This window comes from Lycium barbarum, chromosome 1, assembly GCF_019175385.1.
Source record: "Lycium barbarum isolate Lr01 chromosome 1, ASM1917538v2, whole genome shotgun sequence".
NCBI classification, from domain to species: domain Eukaryota; kingdom Viridiplantae; phylum Streptophyta; class Magnoliopsida; order Solanales; family Solanaceae; genus Lycium; species Lycium barbarum.
The window spans coordinates 2,192,569-2,209,176 of NC_083337.1; the positions used below are offsets into that span (position 1 = coordinate 2,192,569).

At 37.0% G+C, this 16,608-nt stretch overlaps 1 protein-coding gene across 1 annotated transcript; it reads left to right on the forward strand.

The window, feature by feature from the left end:
• Nucleotides 1-53: 53 nt before the first annotated feature.
• On the forward strand, nt 54-15,656 carry LOC132628812 (vesicle-fusing ATPase). The gene is made up of 21 exons (XM_060344578.1): nt 54-291; nt 2,096-2,192; nt 2,284-2,365; nt 3,058-3,108; nt 6,003-6,170; nt 6,289-6,443; nt 6,576-6,684; nt 10,238-10,337; nt 10,413-10,468; nt 10,588-10,653; nt 10,771-10,853; nt 10,982-11,115; nt 11,517-11,727; nt 12,284-12,415; nt 12,484-12,544; nt 12,648-12,707; nt 12,821-12,879; nt 13,014-13,101; nt 14,080-14,202; nt 14,917-14,982; nt 15,169-15,656. The coding sequence occupies exons 1-21, from the start codon at nt 135-137 to the stop codon at nt 15,310-15,312; spliced, it is 2,202 nt and encodes a 733-aa protein (XP_060200561.1). The 5' UTR covers nt 54-134; the 3' UTR covers nt 15,313-15,656.
• The last annotated feature ends 952 nt before the right edge of the window (nt 15,657-16,608 follow it).

Sequence of the window (16,608 nt, forward strand, 5' to 3'; positions counted from 1 at the left end):
GGTCGGGTCATTCCGATATTCAACCCAGTTTCATTTCCCTTAATGGCTACGTCATTTTTTTTTTCACCTTAATAGCTAAATTGAAGTTCATATTCATTTGATCTCTTCTATTTTGAGATTTCTGATTCAAAAAAATGGCAGCAAGGACGATGAAAGTAGCAAGTACACCTGAAAAAGATCTGGTTTATACAAATTGTGCGTATTGTTCACCAAAAGATATAAGAGATTTCCTTGTTCCTGGATCTAAACATGCTTATGCACTTGTTGCTGATGCTTTCGTTCTCACTCTAGCATATCCTTTTTTCATTTTTTTTTTTAATCGAGCAAAATTTGTGCGATTATATGATATAATTACTGTTTTTATTCCTAATCGAGCAAAAATTCGAGATTTTATGATATCGTTACTGTTTTTATTTTTTTTAATTATTTTAATCGAGCAAAATTTGTGCGATTATATGATATAATTACTGTTTTTATTCCTAATCGAGCAAAAATTCGAGATTTTATGATATCGTTACTGTTTTTATTGCTGATCGAGAAAAAATGATGCGCACATTTCACTTTTTTTTTTTTTTACTGTTTTTGTTCCTTATAGAGTAAGTTTGTGCGATTTTACTGTTTTTGTTTCTTATCGAGCAAATTTTGTGATTTTTATGATGCGTATTTCACCTTACTCTTGCATATATATATTTTTTTTTTTTAAATTTCGATTGTTACTGTTTTCGTTCTTAATTGAGGTAATTTGTGCGATTATATGATATCATTACTGTTGTTATTCCTAATCGAGCAAAATTCGAGATTTTATGATAGCGTTACTGTTTTTATTACTGATCGAGCAAAAATGATGCGAACATTTCAACTTTTTTACTGTTTTTGTTCGTTATAGAGTAAGTTTGTGCGATTTTACTGTTTTTGTTTCTTATCGAGCAAATTTGTATGATTTTATTGTTTTTGTTCCTTATCGAGCAAATTTTGTGATTTTTATGATGCGTATTTCACCTTACTCTTGCATATATATATATATTTTTTTTAAATTTCGATTGTTACTGTTTTCGTTCTTAATTGAGCAAATTTGTGCGATTATATGATATCGTTACTGTTTTTATTACTGATCGAGCAAAAATGATGCGCACATTTCACTTTTTTTTTTTTTTAAATTTCGATTGTTACTGTTTTCGTTCTTAATTGAGCAAATTTGTGCGATTATATGATATCGTTACTGTTTTTATTACTGATCGAGCAAAAATGATGCGCACATTTCGCTCTTTTTTTTTTTTTGGCTGTTTGAACTGATGAACATATGTGAGTTTAGTAGGTTGAAGGTGTAAAATTTGTATAACTTTGATGAATTTTAGAAACCGATCCTTTTGAATTTCAAAAATTTGCGATTTTATGACTTTTGTTCTCACTATTGTATATCCTTTTTCGAATTTATGTTATTATTGTTCTTATTGAGCAAATTTGTGCCATTTTTATGATGCGTATTTAACCTTACTCTTGCATTTTTTTTTTTAGAATTCGATCGTTACTGTTTTTTGTTCCTTATCGTGAAAATTTGCGTGATTTGATGACTAATGATGCCTATTTCATATTTTTTCTGTTTTGAACTGATGATCATGTGCGAGTTTAGTAGGTTGAAGGTGTAAAATTAGTTAACTTTGATGAATTTTAGAAATACTGAATTCAATAGGCCGATCCTTTTGAATTTCAATTATTACTGTTCGTATTCCTAATCGAGCAAAAATTTGTGATTTTTTGACTTTTTTTGTCTCTTTGAACTGACGAGCATGTGCGAGTTTAGTAGGTTGAAGGCGTAAAATTAGTATAACTTTGATGAATTGTAGAATTACTGAATTTAATGGGCTGATCCTTGTTAGTTTGCGTATTTGCTTTTGTTTTCACTCTCGCATATCCTTTTGAATTTCAATGATAAGAAAGGCGGTGAAATAGCAAATGCTAATGAGCAAATTCCGACAAGCTTAAGGAGTTTGTGATCTATTGTTTGTCTTTCTTTAAAATTTCCATTTTGTATTCTATTCACTCTGTAGCATTTTATGAAGATAATACACTATGGGGTTGCCTTAACTGTGAAACACTGCCCACGAAGGCATTCTTAGCGGTCAGCTTGGTCTTAATGCAATTCAAAGACGCTATGCCAAAGTTTCCACTGGAGACGCTATATCCGTTAGCAGGTTTGGCAGGATTATTCAGATATTATTGATTACAGTGGTCTAGTTTTTCCATAACATCAGTTAATTAGTGCTTTCACTGTTCAAATTGCAGATTTGTTCCACCTGAAGACTTCAACCTTGCTTTACTTACCCTTGACTTGGAGTTTGTGAAAAAAGGGAGCAAAGATGAGCAGGTAAACTGTCCTGTGTCTCAGCATAAGTTTTTTTATATTCGCCAATGTCTAGTGTGCCATGCAATGGCTCTATTCCCTTTGAAAGAGTTAAATTCTTCTTGTTAGAGTAGTCAAAAGCAATAAGTGCAAACAAGCTTCAAGTCTGTTAGATCTTTAAGCGCAAAGCGCGATTAAAGCGTGGGATTTAGGGAAGAAACCCACCTAGGCGGAAAATAAAAAATAGAAATGTAATGCAAGAAAATATAACTATAAACACAAATAAGAATTATTTGGACAAAAGAATGGAAAAGCTATTATAGAACTATATACATGGTGTTGTGCCCTTAAAGGCAGAACTCGTTGGTGAAGGTGCACACACCTTAACACCTTGATTCCTGCACTAAAACGCCAATTAAGCGAGGTAAAGCGCTCAACCTGGGCTCACCGAACTTCAGGGCTTAAGCGTGCTTTAAGCGAGCATTTAACAACAGTTCTGGTAAAATTTTGATTGTACCATATTTTTCAGATAACGTAGCGAGTCTGGTATTTAGAGGATGCAGATATTTTGCAATTTTTGTTATGGTGTATTTTGGTTGTATCCATCTTCTATTTTAGTTGGTTCTCTTTTAGGCTTAGGCATCAGGAGTACTCTAGTTACAAACGCTTCTTTTGCTGTAGACATTGCAAGTTTACCAAGATATGTCTCTTTGTAGGTGGATGCAGTTCCTTTGGCTAACCTAGTTCGCAAGAGATTTGCCAATCAGGTGAAGGCGCTATCCCCCTTCCACCTCTTAATGATTTCTGTTCTCTTATTATCTTGTACCTGACAAAGCTTATTGTGCAACACATATGGTGTGGTTCTTCAAATCTGTACTTTCAAGAATGATTTTCATATGTCGGTTTCCTTTCTCTAAAATTTTGGGAGATAAGGCTGAATAGCGCCTCGAAATCGAACAATGAAAATTAAACGTAGTCTATTTGTTTTATTTTTCTTGTAATCAATTTAACATATTACGAATATGCTCCCCTCTGTGCTGACTACTTCTGTCTATGAATCATTGCCATAGAGACTACTGAGGAAGATGACTGTCTTATAAATGAGCAGTTTGGCTGTACTTATTCATTTTGCAATGTACATGTCTATTATCTGCTTCAATAGCCAAGATACATATTGAAATGCCTTGGGGTGTCAGGTGGAATCAATATATGAAAACCAATACGCAATAACAATGTGGCATGAGGTTTTCTTTGTAGCTGATCAATTATATATTTGCCCCACATGGGGCGTGTAATTGCTTTCGTAGGGGTTTATAGGATCTGGACTACTCCAAGGCTTAAGATTTGGATTGGATGTTCACATTTTTTCACATGGTATCAGAGTCAACCTTTAGTAAACACATTTTGCACTGGTAGACACATATTAAAAGTTCACAAGTGGATTCCAAAATCGAGTTGCATTTTCAGGAGGATGTTGAATTATAGGTGTCAAGAGCTTCTGAAGGGGTTGATAGAGGTCTTGGTTGCTTCACTTACATTTTCAGGAGGATGTTGAATTATAGTTGTCAAGAGCTTCTGAAAGGGTTGGTAGAGGTCTTGGGTTGCTTCATCTAAACTTAAGATTTTATATTAGATGCTCTCAGTCTGTTATAGTAGCCATTGGTCCCGTTTAAGTTATATTTTAATATTCTTAAGTAAGATGTTATTAGTGAACAATGAAATTGGTTTAGTATATTGTCCCCTTTCTCCCCCTCCTGACCAAAAGAACAAAAGAGAATAGGCAACATCTTTATCTGGATATGTCAAACCATCAAAGAACATTGGAGCATTTGGTGTACCCAGGCACATGACTCTCAGCATTTTTTAGGGCCAGGGGTGAATTTGGACCAAACTGAGGTGGGATCGATTTGGTAAGTGGCAAAGCAGTGGAAAGTAACAGGTTATGAAAGAGGTTTAGGGTGGTCTAGTAGTAAACTTGGATTGGCTTGTGATATTCAAGGAATAATCTTGCTAACTCTGCGATAGTGGGTTCTTGTTTAGTCGATTAGAGCAGGGTTTAAGAGGATCTTAGAGGTGTCTATGTACATTATAGCTGGTTAATCACTTGACAGTTTATATATTGGCACTCCAGTATGATGTTTCCTGTAATTGATACTGTATAAGAAGATATAAAGTGGCTGTTCTAACCTCTAGCTCCCAGGCTTACCATTAAGTTGCAGTAGATGTTCCTCTATAGTTTTGATGAAAGTAACTTATGTATGGATTATTAACTTTACCTATGCAGATTATGACAACTGGGCAAAAGGTGACATTTGAGTATCCGGGCAAAACATAGTCTATTTGTTTTATTTTTCTTGTAGTCAATTTAACATATTACAAATATGCTCCCCTCTGTGCTGATTACTTCTGTCTATGAAATCATGCCATAGAGACTACTGAGGAAGATGACTGACTTATAAATTAGCAGCTTGGTTGTACTTATTCATTTTGCGATGTACATGTCTATTATCTGCTTCAATAGCCAAGATACATATTGAAATGCCTTGGGGTGTCAGGTGGAATCAATATATGAAAACCAATGCGCAATAACAATGTGGCATGAGGTTTTCTTTGTAGCTGATCAATTATATATTTGCCCCACATGGGGTGTGTAATTGCTTTCGAAGGGGTTTATAGGATCTGGACTACTCCAAGCCTTAAGATTTGGATTGGATGTTCATATTTTTTCACTTGGTATCAGAGTCAACCTTTAGAAAACACATTTTGCACTGGTAGACACATATTAAAAGTTCACAAGTGGACTCCAATATCGAGTTGCATTTCAGGAGGATGTTGAATTATAGTTGTCAAGAGCTTCTGAAGGGGTTGATAGAGGTCTTGGTTGCCTCACATACATTTTCAGGAGGATGTTGAATTATAGTTGTCAAGAGCTTCTGAAAGGGTTGATAGAGGTCTTGGGTTGCTTCACCATAAACTTAAGATTTTATATTAGATGCTCTCAGTCTTTTATAGCCATTGGACCATAGGCACATCTCGTTTAAGTTATATTTTAATATTTTTAAGTAAGATATTATTAGTGAACAATGAAATTGGTTTAGTATATTGTCCCCTTTCTTGTCCCCCCCTCTGACCAAAAGAATAAAAGAGAACAGGCAACATCTTTATCTGGATATGTCAAACCATCAAAGAACATTGGAACATTTGGTGTACCCAGGCTCATAACTCTCTCAGCATTTTTTAGGGCCAAGGGTGAATTTGGACCAAACTGAGGCGGGATCAATTTGGTAAGTGTCAAAGCAGTGGAAAGTATCAGGTTATGAAAGAGGTTTAGGGTGGTCTAGTAGTAAACTTGGATTGGCTTATGATATTCAAGAAATAATCTTGCTAACTCTGCGATAGTCGGTTCTTGTTTAGTCGATTAGAGCAGGGTTTAAGAGGATCTTAGAGGTGTCTATGTACATTATAGCTGGTGAATCACTTGGCAGTTTATATGTTGGCGCTCCAGTATAATGTTGCCTGTAATTGATACTGTATAAGAAGATGATATAAAGTGGCTGTTCTAACCTCTAGCTCCCAGGGTTACCATTAAGTTGCAGTAGATGTTCCTCTATAGTTCTGATGAAAGTAACTTATGTATGGATTATTAACTTTACCTATGCAGATTATGACAACTGGGCAAAAGGTGACATTTGAGTATCTTGGCAGTGGTTATATATTCACTGTGAATCAAGCTACCTTGGAGGGTGAAGAAAAATTTAATATCGAAAGAGGGATGATTTCAGCTGACACATACATTATATTTGAAGCTGCAAACTCCAGCGGAATAAAGGTTACTTCTGTCTTTAAATGATATACCAGTGGCTAAAAGTTGCCAAAGAAAATGGCTTCCCTTATGTTTACTGGAGTTCTTTTTGATTTGATTCTTGCTGCAACTGACTTCAATACAGATTATCAACCAGCGTGAAGCTGCTAGCAGCAGCATCTTTAGGCAGAAAGAATTCAATCTTCAATCATTGGGTATAGGTGGTCTTAGTGCAGAGTTTGCTGATATATTTCGAAGAGCTTTTGCTTCCAGGGTTTTCCCTCCACATGTGACAAGCAAGTATGGAGAGTTCTTGCTGAATAACGAAATTTCCTTTTGTTTTCATGAGAACTTGAGTTTATTTCTTGAAGAAATTATGTAGTAAAATTACTTCCTCACTTGGCCTTGGCTTTGGGATGAAACTGCTTTCAGGCTTGGTATTAAGCATGTTAAGGGAATGCTGCTCTTTGGACCTCCTGGTACAGGGAAGACTCTTATGGCTCGGCAGATTGGAAAAATGCTAAATGGAAAGGATCCAAAGGTAGGCCCATTGAAGCTCTAGAATTAATTCTTTCGATATTATCGTTGTTGTTCTGGAAGTTACACCGTACAAGTCATTTTGCTTTTCTTTTCTCACAAGTATGTGAATTTGTCTTTCCTGGTTGGTTATTCTTTTCCAAAATGTTTGTCTTTTTGATAATGTTTTTCCCTGCATGTGTCGCTGAAGTACTATGTTTCCTTGCACGCTCACCATAGTGTAGGATATATCCCCTTTACTTCTTATTCTCGTCTACTCTCCCTCTTAAATGGTTACTGATAAAAATATAGTCTGATGTAATCAGTCACTCTATAAACTTGGCACTTGGATTTCTTCCTGCTTCTCCTCCCTTATCCTTGATAGTGTGCATTCCCCTCGACTAAAGGGGATTTCACGTTTTATTATCAGTTTGCCTTCATTGTGACCAAATGATAGCATTCTGGGGAACATTGTTGTCTTTCTACGTAATCTTAAAACACATTACTCGAATAAAGTTGGAAGTGTCTTGAAGTACTCCTCAGGTTGGGAATCTGGATCTTTTTTTTCCATGATTAAATAATTTCATTGATGGCATCAAGTAAACAAAGCAAAACAACAAAAGTGTGCAACAATTAATAAAAGCTGTAAGTCAGGTTCTGAACATACTAGCTATAGTTCTAAGGAGCTACCAAAATCCAAAAAAGGCTCAGGGGAGTTTACAGGGGATAGGTTGCACCAGTTATAGAGGAGCAAAAAAGCACTAGTGTTGAGAACAAAAATAGAAGTTGATAAACCATCAAAACATCTGCTGTTCCTTCCTTTCCATACCGCCCCAAAAAATGCAAGCTGGAATCATATTCCAGATTGTCTTGATGGATTTTCCAACTTCCCTTGAGCACCAAACTTCCACAGCTTCTTTAGTACTATAAGGCATAACCTAGCTGAGCCCCAAAATAGAGTAGAACATACACCAAATGTCAAACGCCACTGGACAGTGTACAAAAAGGTGGTTGACTGTTTCTGCACTTCACCTGCATATGTAAGACCTGTTGGGGGATCTGAAAGCTTCTTTTGATGAGGTTGTCCCATGTCAGGCATGTTTCATTGAGTGCCAACCAAGTGAAACATATAACTTCCATTGGCAGTTTAGTCCCCTATATTAATTTCCAAGGCCAGTTGCTGATAAGATGATTCTGAGCATGGAAATGTGAGTAGCCTCTCTTCACTGCATATGTTCCATCACTAGCATTACCCCATCTCAAGCTATCTGTTGCTTGAGTATCCACTGTGTGCGCCGCAGTTTTAGCCAACATTCCCATCACTTCTTCATACTCCCAGTCATTTACGTTCTTCCTGAAATGCAGGTTCCAGCTGTTGCCTTCCCAATGCTGTGAAATGAGACTCAGAATCCCTGCTTAGCTTGTAGAGGTTGGGAAACTCAGCTAATAGGGTTGAGCTTCCAAGCCATTTGTCCTTCCAAATTTGACCTGCACCATGAGGGTTTTTTGACAATTTAGTGCACCAATGACGCTGGTTGCCATGTTTGGCCCTCACAACCACCTTCCATAAGTCATAATATCTTGGTTGGCCTGACTATACCTCATGACCATTTCAGCAACATGCTTTTGTTGTGTACAACAAGGTTCTTGATACCTAAATCCCCAAGCGCTTTAGGTTTAGTCACTTTTGCCCACTTTACTAGATGGAACTTTGGAGTGATGTTGTTGCCTTCCCAAAGGAAATCCCTCCTTAACTTGTCAATTTGTTTGAGCACTTCGCAGGGGATTGAGAAGAGTGACATGTAGTAGGTTGGGATACTATCCATCACACTAAGGGGTCGTTTGGTAGGATGTATAAGAATAATATTGAATAGGGTGTATTAGTAATGTAGGGATTAGTAATGCAGACATTAGTTATGCCGAGATTATTTCTTATCCACTGTTTGGTGTGGTGTATTCAGTGTTGTTAAAGGCGAGCGCCATCTCGCCTTTGGCGAGAGGCGTGGCGAGGTGAGGCTGCAGTGCCTTTTATGGCCATGGCGAGCAGACCTTCAAAAGGCGCTAATGGCGCCAAGGCGAGGCGCCCAGTTATGGCGAGGCGAGCAGACCTTTTTTTTTAAAAAAACAATTAAAAGAAGTGGAGGACTTAAATAAAAATAGCAGCTAGGGTTTTTTTTGCCTCCTCCTCTCTTCTCCTTCAAGGTTTCAGGTACGTCTCTTTCTCCTTCTTCTTTTTCTTCAGTTCTTCTTCTTTCTTCCTCCTGTATTTTCGACTTCTGCTTCTTCTTCTGTTCTTCTTCTTTCTTCTTCTTTTTTTCCGGCGACAACTGCCCTATTTCCGGCCACCTCTGGTTTTTTTTTTTTTCCTTCTTCTATTGTCTTCTTCTTTTTCTGTTTTTTTACCCTCTGTTTTTTTCTCCTCTGTTGTTTGCTCTGTTTTTTGCTCCTCTGTTTTTTTTTCCCTCTGTTTGGACCAGTGAGGCAGTGGTACTCCGAGCCCGAGACCGAGACCGAGCCCGAGCCGGAGGAGGAAGAAGATGAGGAGCAATATAATGTTGAGAATCTTGGATATCAAGAATTTGGAAATCTTGAAGATCTTGAATTTGAATAGACTTTTAGTATTGCACTATTGCTTTAATTTTAGTGTTGCTTGTCTTGTCACTTATGAATTATTGAGTCATTGACTCATTTAAGTTCTAGACTTTAGGTATCTACTATCTACTTTTAATTTTTGAATTGAAATATTTGCTAATATGTTATTGCTAGTGAGATTTTGATTATTTACATATGCAATTAAATATTTTAATTTTTTGGTATTTATTGGCGCCGCACTTCAAAAAGGCGAGCGCCTCGCCGCGCGCCGCGCCTTAAGGCGAGGCAGGCCCTTGTCGCCTTTTGTCGCCGCGCGCCGTCCAAAACACTGGGTGTATTAAAAATAACATGCATTGCATAATTTCTAAAAAATATTATATGTTTACAAAAATACCCTCGACATTCTTTAGCTTTGAGGGACTCCAAGGGCAATTATGTCTTTAACCATGCTAATGCATGTATTAATAGTCTTTGTATTGTAAATACCATGGTTTTCTATGTATTAGTTATACATAGGATAATACGAAATAGGGTGTATATTAGTTATACATAGGTGAAAAAGTGTACCAAACAAGGGATTAGTAATACACAAAGCTATGCATGCATTATTTCCTCTAATACCTCCTACCAAACGACCACTAATTGTCAGTCTGCCTCCCATGGACAAATATTGCCTTTGCCGAGTGGCCGCAATTAAAGATGAAAAACTGTCAAGTCTGTTGCATGTTTCCATGTGACGATATGTGATTCTTTTATTTCCGGTCTTGTTTCTGTACATAGAACAGTTCTTTTTCTATATAATGCGATCGGCTTACTTAAATAGCTTTTTCGGAAAGCTCATCATATGTTCCTTTTTTAATGAGGAAAGCTTATCATATGTTTACGAAGCTGTTTAAGCAAAATTCAGTATTTAATTATTTGTTGCTAATGCAACCTTGATTGCCTATCTGCTTCTTGTTTTTCCTGTTGGTGAATGCAAACTGTAGATTGTCAATGGACCTGAAGTGCTAAGCAAGTTCGTCGGTGAAACTGAAAAAAATGTGAGGGATTTGTTTGCTGATGCTGAGGCAGACCAAAAATCCAAAGGTAAGGAAGCTATCATGGCAATGAGTATTTGAGTTTTAAACTTGTTACTTTAATCCCCCATTTTTGTCTTTCCAGGTGACCAAAGTGAACTGCATGTTATCATTTTTGATGAGATTGATGCAATCTGTAAGGTGGGACCTCGTGGAATCAAGAATATTTGATTTTTGAGATTATTACTCATGTTTTGATTATATCCCATGTGGTTGATTCTGTAGATTTAGTTTCTCAATATGATGCTTTTGTTATGCAGTCTAGAGGATCAACTAGAGATGGAACTGGTGTACATGATAGCATTGTTAACCAGCTCCTCACGAAGGTTTGTGCAACAATTTCTAGTCATGTTGCCTGAGCTTATATTCGCTATATGACAACTGTAGAATGCTTTTACGGGTTATTGATTCAACAAGCTGGTTGATTGTTTCTTGCTGTTTAGATAGATGGGGTGGAATCTCTGAATAATGTTTTGCTCATTGGAATGACAAATAGGAAAGATCTGCTTGACGAAGCACTTATGAGGTAACGGCAGTCTCTCAATCATTTTTGCCTTATTGTTGAAGTTGATACAAATCTGTTTTTTCTAGTATTTCTTTAGTGATTTAAGTAATCTTTTATGGTGCATTATCAAAATATGACCATTCATATAGGCCAGGACGACTAGAAGTCCAAGTGGAGATTAGCCTTCCGGATGAAAATGGTCGACTACAAATTCTCCAGATTCATACAAACAAGATGAAAGAGAATTCCTTTCTTTCTCCTGATGTGGACTTGCAAGAACTTGGTATGTAGTCACCACTACTAGCATGTTATGCTGGCTTTTCTTTATGGTTCTTTTAGAATACATGATGATAGTTGTAAAATCCTGTTATATCCTTAATTCAACTTGATTGTTTATCAACTCTGTTAAGACTTGATATAACTAATCAAAAGTGTGTTCTCTTTAACTACTTAAGCTTTTCACACTTCAACACTATAATTCATTAAAAGTATGTTAGTTGTAATAACTTAAGCTTTTAGATAAGATGGTCACAAACTTCATCAAATCCAAAGATATAATGTTGAACTGAAGGTGTTCCCCTGTCACTTCTGAGAGTTACTCTCTGTTACTTTGCTTTGTCTGCTAACCTACACTGGTTACATAGAATTCTCAGAGTATTTTCCCCCATTTTCCTTTGAGTGCAGCTGCACGGTCAAAAAATTATAGTGGTGCCGAGCTTGAAGGTGTAGTCAAAAGTGCAGTATCCTATGCATTGAACAGGCAACTAAGTATGGACGACCTTACCAAACCAGTGGATGAGGAGAGTATTAAAGTCACTATGGAAGACTTTTTGCATGCCCTTAATGAAGTAAGACCTGCATTTGGTGCTTCCACTGATGACCTTGAGCGGTGCAGGTTAGTTTTCCTGTTCTCAGTGTACAACTGATTGGTACTATTTCTTGAAACTATGAAGTACAAAATCTATTTTCAAAATTGGATAGTTCTATTTTTCTTCAAGGTGGAAATCTCATCAAATGCTTGTAGGATTGCCGGGCTTGAAAAGAAGAGTTGTAGTATTACTGAGTTTGTGTTCTTAAAGAACTTTGGAGGGACAAGTTATATGAAGTTGCAAAGTAGATTTACTCGACAAAATGAAAAAACTTTAGTAATTTTTTTTTTCCTGAGGAAGGGAATACTTGGTTGATATTAAATGCATTTGTCTCCTGTGTATTAATTGGAGGTCAGCATGAAGATCTTAGGGCAGGAGAGACTCAAAGTTCTGTAGTTGAGGGAAGTGTTGTGCTATTGGCCAGCTTAAGTGAAGAAACTAGTCTGTCGAAGCTTGGATATGAGCTAAGAAATGATAACCGGATATTGAATAAAATCGTCAGTACTGGAGTCTAGTTTAAGGCCTGTAAAACATTGCTTAATTTGCTGCATGAAGGTGACTTTACGTCCCAACAATTTTCAGACTTAATGGCATTGTGGACTGTGGTGAAAGACATCAACACATTTACAGAAGAACTATGCTATTGGCAGAACAAGTTAAAGTCAGCAGGGGGAGCCCCCTCATTACTTGTCTTCTGGAAGGCCCAAGTGGAAGGTAGAAGCTTGTGTTATTCTTGTTTTTTATGTGGTCATTTATCTTGAGTCGTTTCTTTCCATGGACAGTGGCAAGACTGCAATGGCAGCAACAGTTGGAATTCAAAGTGATTTTCCCTATGTCAAGATAGTAAGTTTATTAAACCATTGGGAACTTGGACAGTTTCTGGAGATTAATCAATGCTCACTATTAAACCCATCTCTTATTGCCTCTTTCCCCTCTGAATTGTTAGATTTCTGCTGAAACTATGATTGGGCTCAGTGAAAGCAGCAAATGTGCTCAGATAGTCAAGGTACGCACGTGAAACTTGTGCATTTCTTTAGTATGGTCAGCTAGAATATAGACATTGTATACACTCATGTAATTTTGTGTGTAATAACTATGTCTTGTGATTTTATGTTGTAGGTATTTGAGGATGCATACAAGTCACCACTTAGTATAGTCGTCCTTGATGGGATTGAAAGGTAACTTCCTGATAAATAGCCTTCAATGCATTAGTATGTGTTTATCACACATGTACCTGTGCAAACTTCTGGAATATGTTGCTATAGATAGCCTTTAAACGCATTGTTATGTGTTTATCATGCATCCCCTGCAGACTTCTGGAATATGTTGCAATTGGCCCTCGATTTTCAAATTTGATTTCTCAAACGCTGATGGTGCTCCTTAAACGGCTTCCTCCGAAGGTATTTCTTCATAATTGCTCGGCATTGTATTTCAAGATGCTCATTTGGTACTCATGATTGCCTGTTTGCTTCTTTTTCCCAGCCCCTTTGTGTGTGGGGTTTGGAAGGCGGCTCATGGACATTTATAAGAAACTTAAGTGTATTAAAGTTATCTGGAACTTGCTTCTGTGGTGATGCTCAGAAGAAATGTGATCCTGGTCCCCCCCTTTTCCCCTTCAGGCATCGGTGTCCCTGTATATTTCCCTTTGGAATAATAGGGTTGTAACTATTGTACATGCTTGTGCCCCCAGTTTTTTTTTTTTTTTTTTTAAAAACAAAGTTCCACCTTGCTGGTGGGGGTTAGGCATTGCCCAACCTGGTATATTTAGCAAAAACCAAAACTACACGGAGGAGGACATAGACCTTTGCCTCCAAAACATAAAATAAGAAGGTGATACTATAATCAGATCCCTCTTGCCAGAACTTCCCAAAAACATCTAGAGAAAGTTCAATAATTACATGAGCTTTGTTAATCTTTTTGCTTAAGGAAGTTGGTTAAACCTTTCTGAAATGGCAAGTATGTAAAAAAGTTGTGGCAGCATGCAATTTTAATGGATGATTCTTCAAAAAGTTGCTCTCTATGCTCATAGCTGTGTATTAGCAGTTTGTCTACCCATCTAGATTTTTCTTCGGTGAGAGAGAGAACAGAAAAGCCATCCTGTGCCAAACTACACGACTTTTAATTTTTTTTGGGTGGTGGGGTGGGGGAGGGGAAAGAATTCTCCTATTTCCATCTTGAACCCATGAAGTTCTTCAGTTTTTTTGCCTCCTCTAGAAAGAAAAGTACAGAATAATTAGCACATACGGATTTTATGCTGTGGAGAAAATAAAAACATTGGGATGGCGTTTTTCTTTTCTATGAGCTGGATTTAATTACATTGTGGTTGGATATGCAACTGCTTTTTGCTGATGATTCTTACAACTGGTTTCACGTTACAGGGTAAAAAGATTCTTGTGATTGGAACTACTAGTGAGGTCGATTTCTTGGACTCAGTTGGCCTTTCTGATACTTTCTCGGTCACATACCATGTTCCAACACTAAAGAAAGAAGATGCCAAGAAGGTAAGAGGGCATCCAAACTACCACGATTTTTGTTTTTTATGAAAGTTCCTTCTCCTGTTGAATAGCTCCATTGATCTAAAATCAAGAGTCATACGTTTATATTGAAAAGAAAAAAGTATGTACTATTATGTCAAGTCAAAACAATAATGGTTGGATTGCGAAGAGCAGTGAAATTTCAAACAAGTTCTTATATTGGATGTCATATGACTAGAGTATTTCTTGAAAGGAAAAAGGAAGATATATGATACTTTTCTAGAGCAGGTAGGTGCGGAAAAGCTTAATTAGGACATATGGTTAGGTATTCCTGATAAAGACATAAAGTAGTGCAGTGTTAATGGCCGATAAACTCCTTTACACGTGGACTTCACATTCTACTAGACCAAGATCTTGTAGCAAGAAGATTACTGAACAGTAGCTTGTGAACTCCTCCCTATAACAAAACAATGGCTTTTGTCATTGATGCCATTTAATTTGTGCCAATATATCTGATATATCCATTGAGGTTTTGAGGATCCATTTTGTGTTTTGACTGATTAAAGAAGAGGAATGGAGCAAATAAAGTATTGTTTCTTGAGAAAATCTCTCATCAATCTCTCTCATTATGCTATATACTTTCTCAACTCTAGTTCATTGGTGCAATTACTGGAGATGTCCGACCTAATGTCATCCTTTTACTATATTAGCCGGGGATTGATGTTTTGATGTTCTTTGCAGGTGTTGCAACAACTTAATGTCTTCTCAAGCAGTGACATTGATTCTGCTGCTGATGCATTAGATGACGTAAGTTTCAAGGCTCTGCTCCCTGTCTTACCGACCAGCATGCTATTATGCATGTCTTTTCTTTATACCAGTAGTTCATATATGTTTCATCGCCTTATGATATTGTGGCGCTGCTTGAGATATTAAAATTTCAAGCACACGACGGGGAATTGATTGATAACTCATGTATGTTTTGTCTTGTGATAGATGCCCATCAAGAAACTATACATGGTTGTTGAAATGGCTGCTCAGGGCGAACATGGTGGGACAGCTGAAGCCATCTATGACGGCAAAGAAAAGATTGACATCGAACATTTCTTTGAATGCCTTAAAGATATTGTTCGATTTTGAGTGTGGTCCGGAGTAATTTAGGTAGGAACCGTGGTTTTCCTGTGCGTCCATTGTATTTTTCCATGGGCCGTTTTTCCAAATGCTCCCATTGACGGAGTTCTTCTATCCATGAAATATTTTGAGGTGTTCATTGAGCTTTTTTGGAAGCTCAGTTCTGTAATTGGCGATTTAGTTGGTATTTGTTAGAGCTTATTCCCAACTTCATTTACTTTCTTCCCCTTTTTTATTGGTACTCCTTTTTTTATTTATTTTTGGCGTCAATGAGTATTTAGTATTTTAACGTCTATTGTGTTGAACTTTTTACCTATGAGAATATAATAGCTTGAGAGAAGGATTGCTTGAAAGTTGAAACCTTACAATTCTCTTTTTGTTTGTAGCAAATGTCGTTGTTCTCGGACATCCGCTTTGCTTTTATTTGTTTGTAACGTAATTAGAGGTTCATGCACTGAATTGTTCAAGCAAACATACTTGGTTATATCCAGCTAAAGATTTTCGAGTATATTAGTATATATCATATTTCTAAACCAACTGTGAAAACAAAATGCTTAGAAAAAGCAATTCGATTTCAATAAATCAAAACTGAGACAGCATTTAGTTTCATACTTACCTTTCCTTCACCTGTGATGTATGTAACAAACACACTAATACTACTATTAAAAGAAACACTAATACCCGTTTCTTAACAAAGCATTTGTTACTACTTATCCATCGGCAGAGTATGTATGGATAAACATTTGATGCACAAATAATGCTCTCCGAGGGCTAATTCCATCCTTTTAAATGCAAGTCGATCAGTCTTTCAATCATCAAGTAATTCCATCCCTTTAATGCAAGTCTATAGATCAGTCTTTCAATCATCAAGTCATTCCATCCCTTTAATGCAAGTCTATAGATCATTCAATCATCAAGTAACACTTATAGTGAGAACATAACTGATCTTCGGCGCTTAGGGAGCCCTATTATTCAAATGCGCCATCATAGTCTTCATAAGAACTCTAAGGAAAGGTCTTGCTCTTTTTTCGGATCTTGTAAAACACAAAAAACGAACTCTAAGGCGAGAGCCAAGGTGAACTCAAATTAACGATAGAAGCCACCAAATCAGTAACAAAGGCACCAAGATGGACTGTTGATTAAATCAACGTGATAGCTTCACAACCGATAGCTCAGTGAGGTATGCCACTGACCCTACTTCTAATGACAGATAAAAGTGATATGATCTAGGAATTGGGCAGCTTTGGGAAGTAGTACTTTCTGTTTCTGGAGTTGTACATCCGAGTTGGGCTAGTAATTTACCTA

Coding starts and splice junctions, on each gene's coding strand:
- LOC132628812 (XM_060344578.1), top strand. CDS start 135: ATGGCAGCAAGGACGATGAAAGTAGCAAGTACACCTGAAAAAGATCTG. Junction 2,366..3,057: donor AAGGGAGCAAAGATGAGCAG/GTAAACTGTCCT, acceptor GTCTCTTTGTAG/GTGGATGCAGTTCCTTTGGC. Junction 6,685..10,237: donor TAAATGGAAAGGATCCAAAG/GTAGGCCCATTG, acceptor TGCAAACTGTAG/ATTGTCAATGGACCTGAAGT.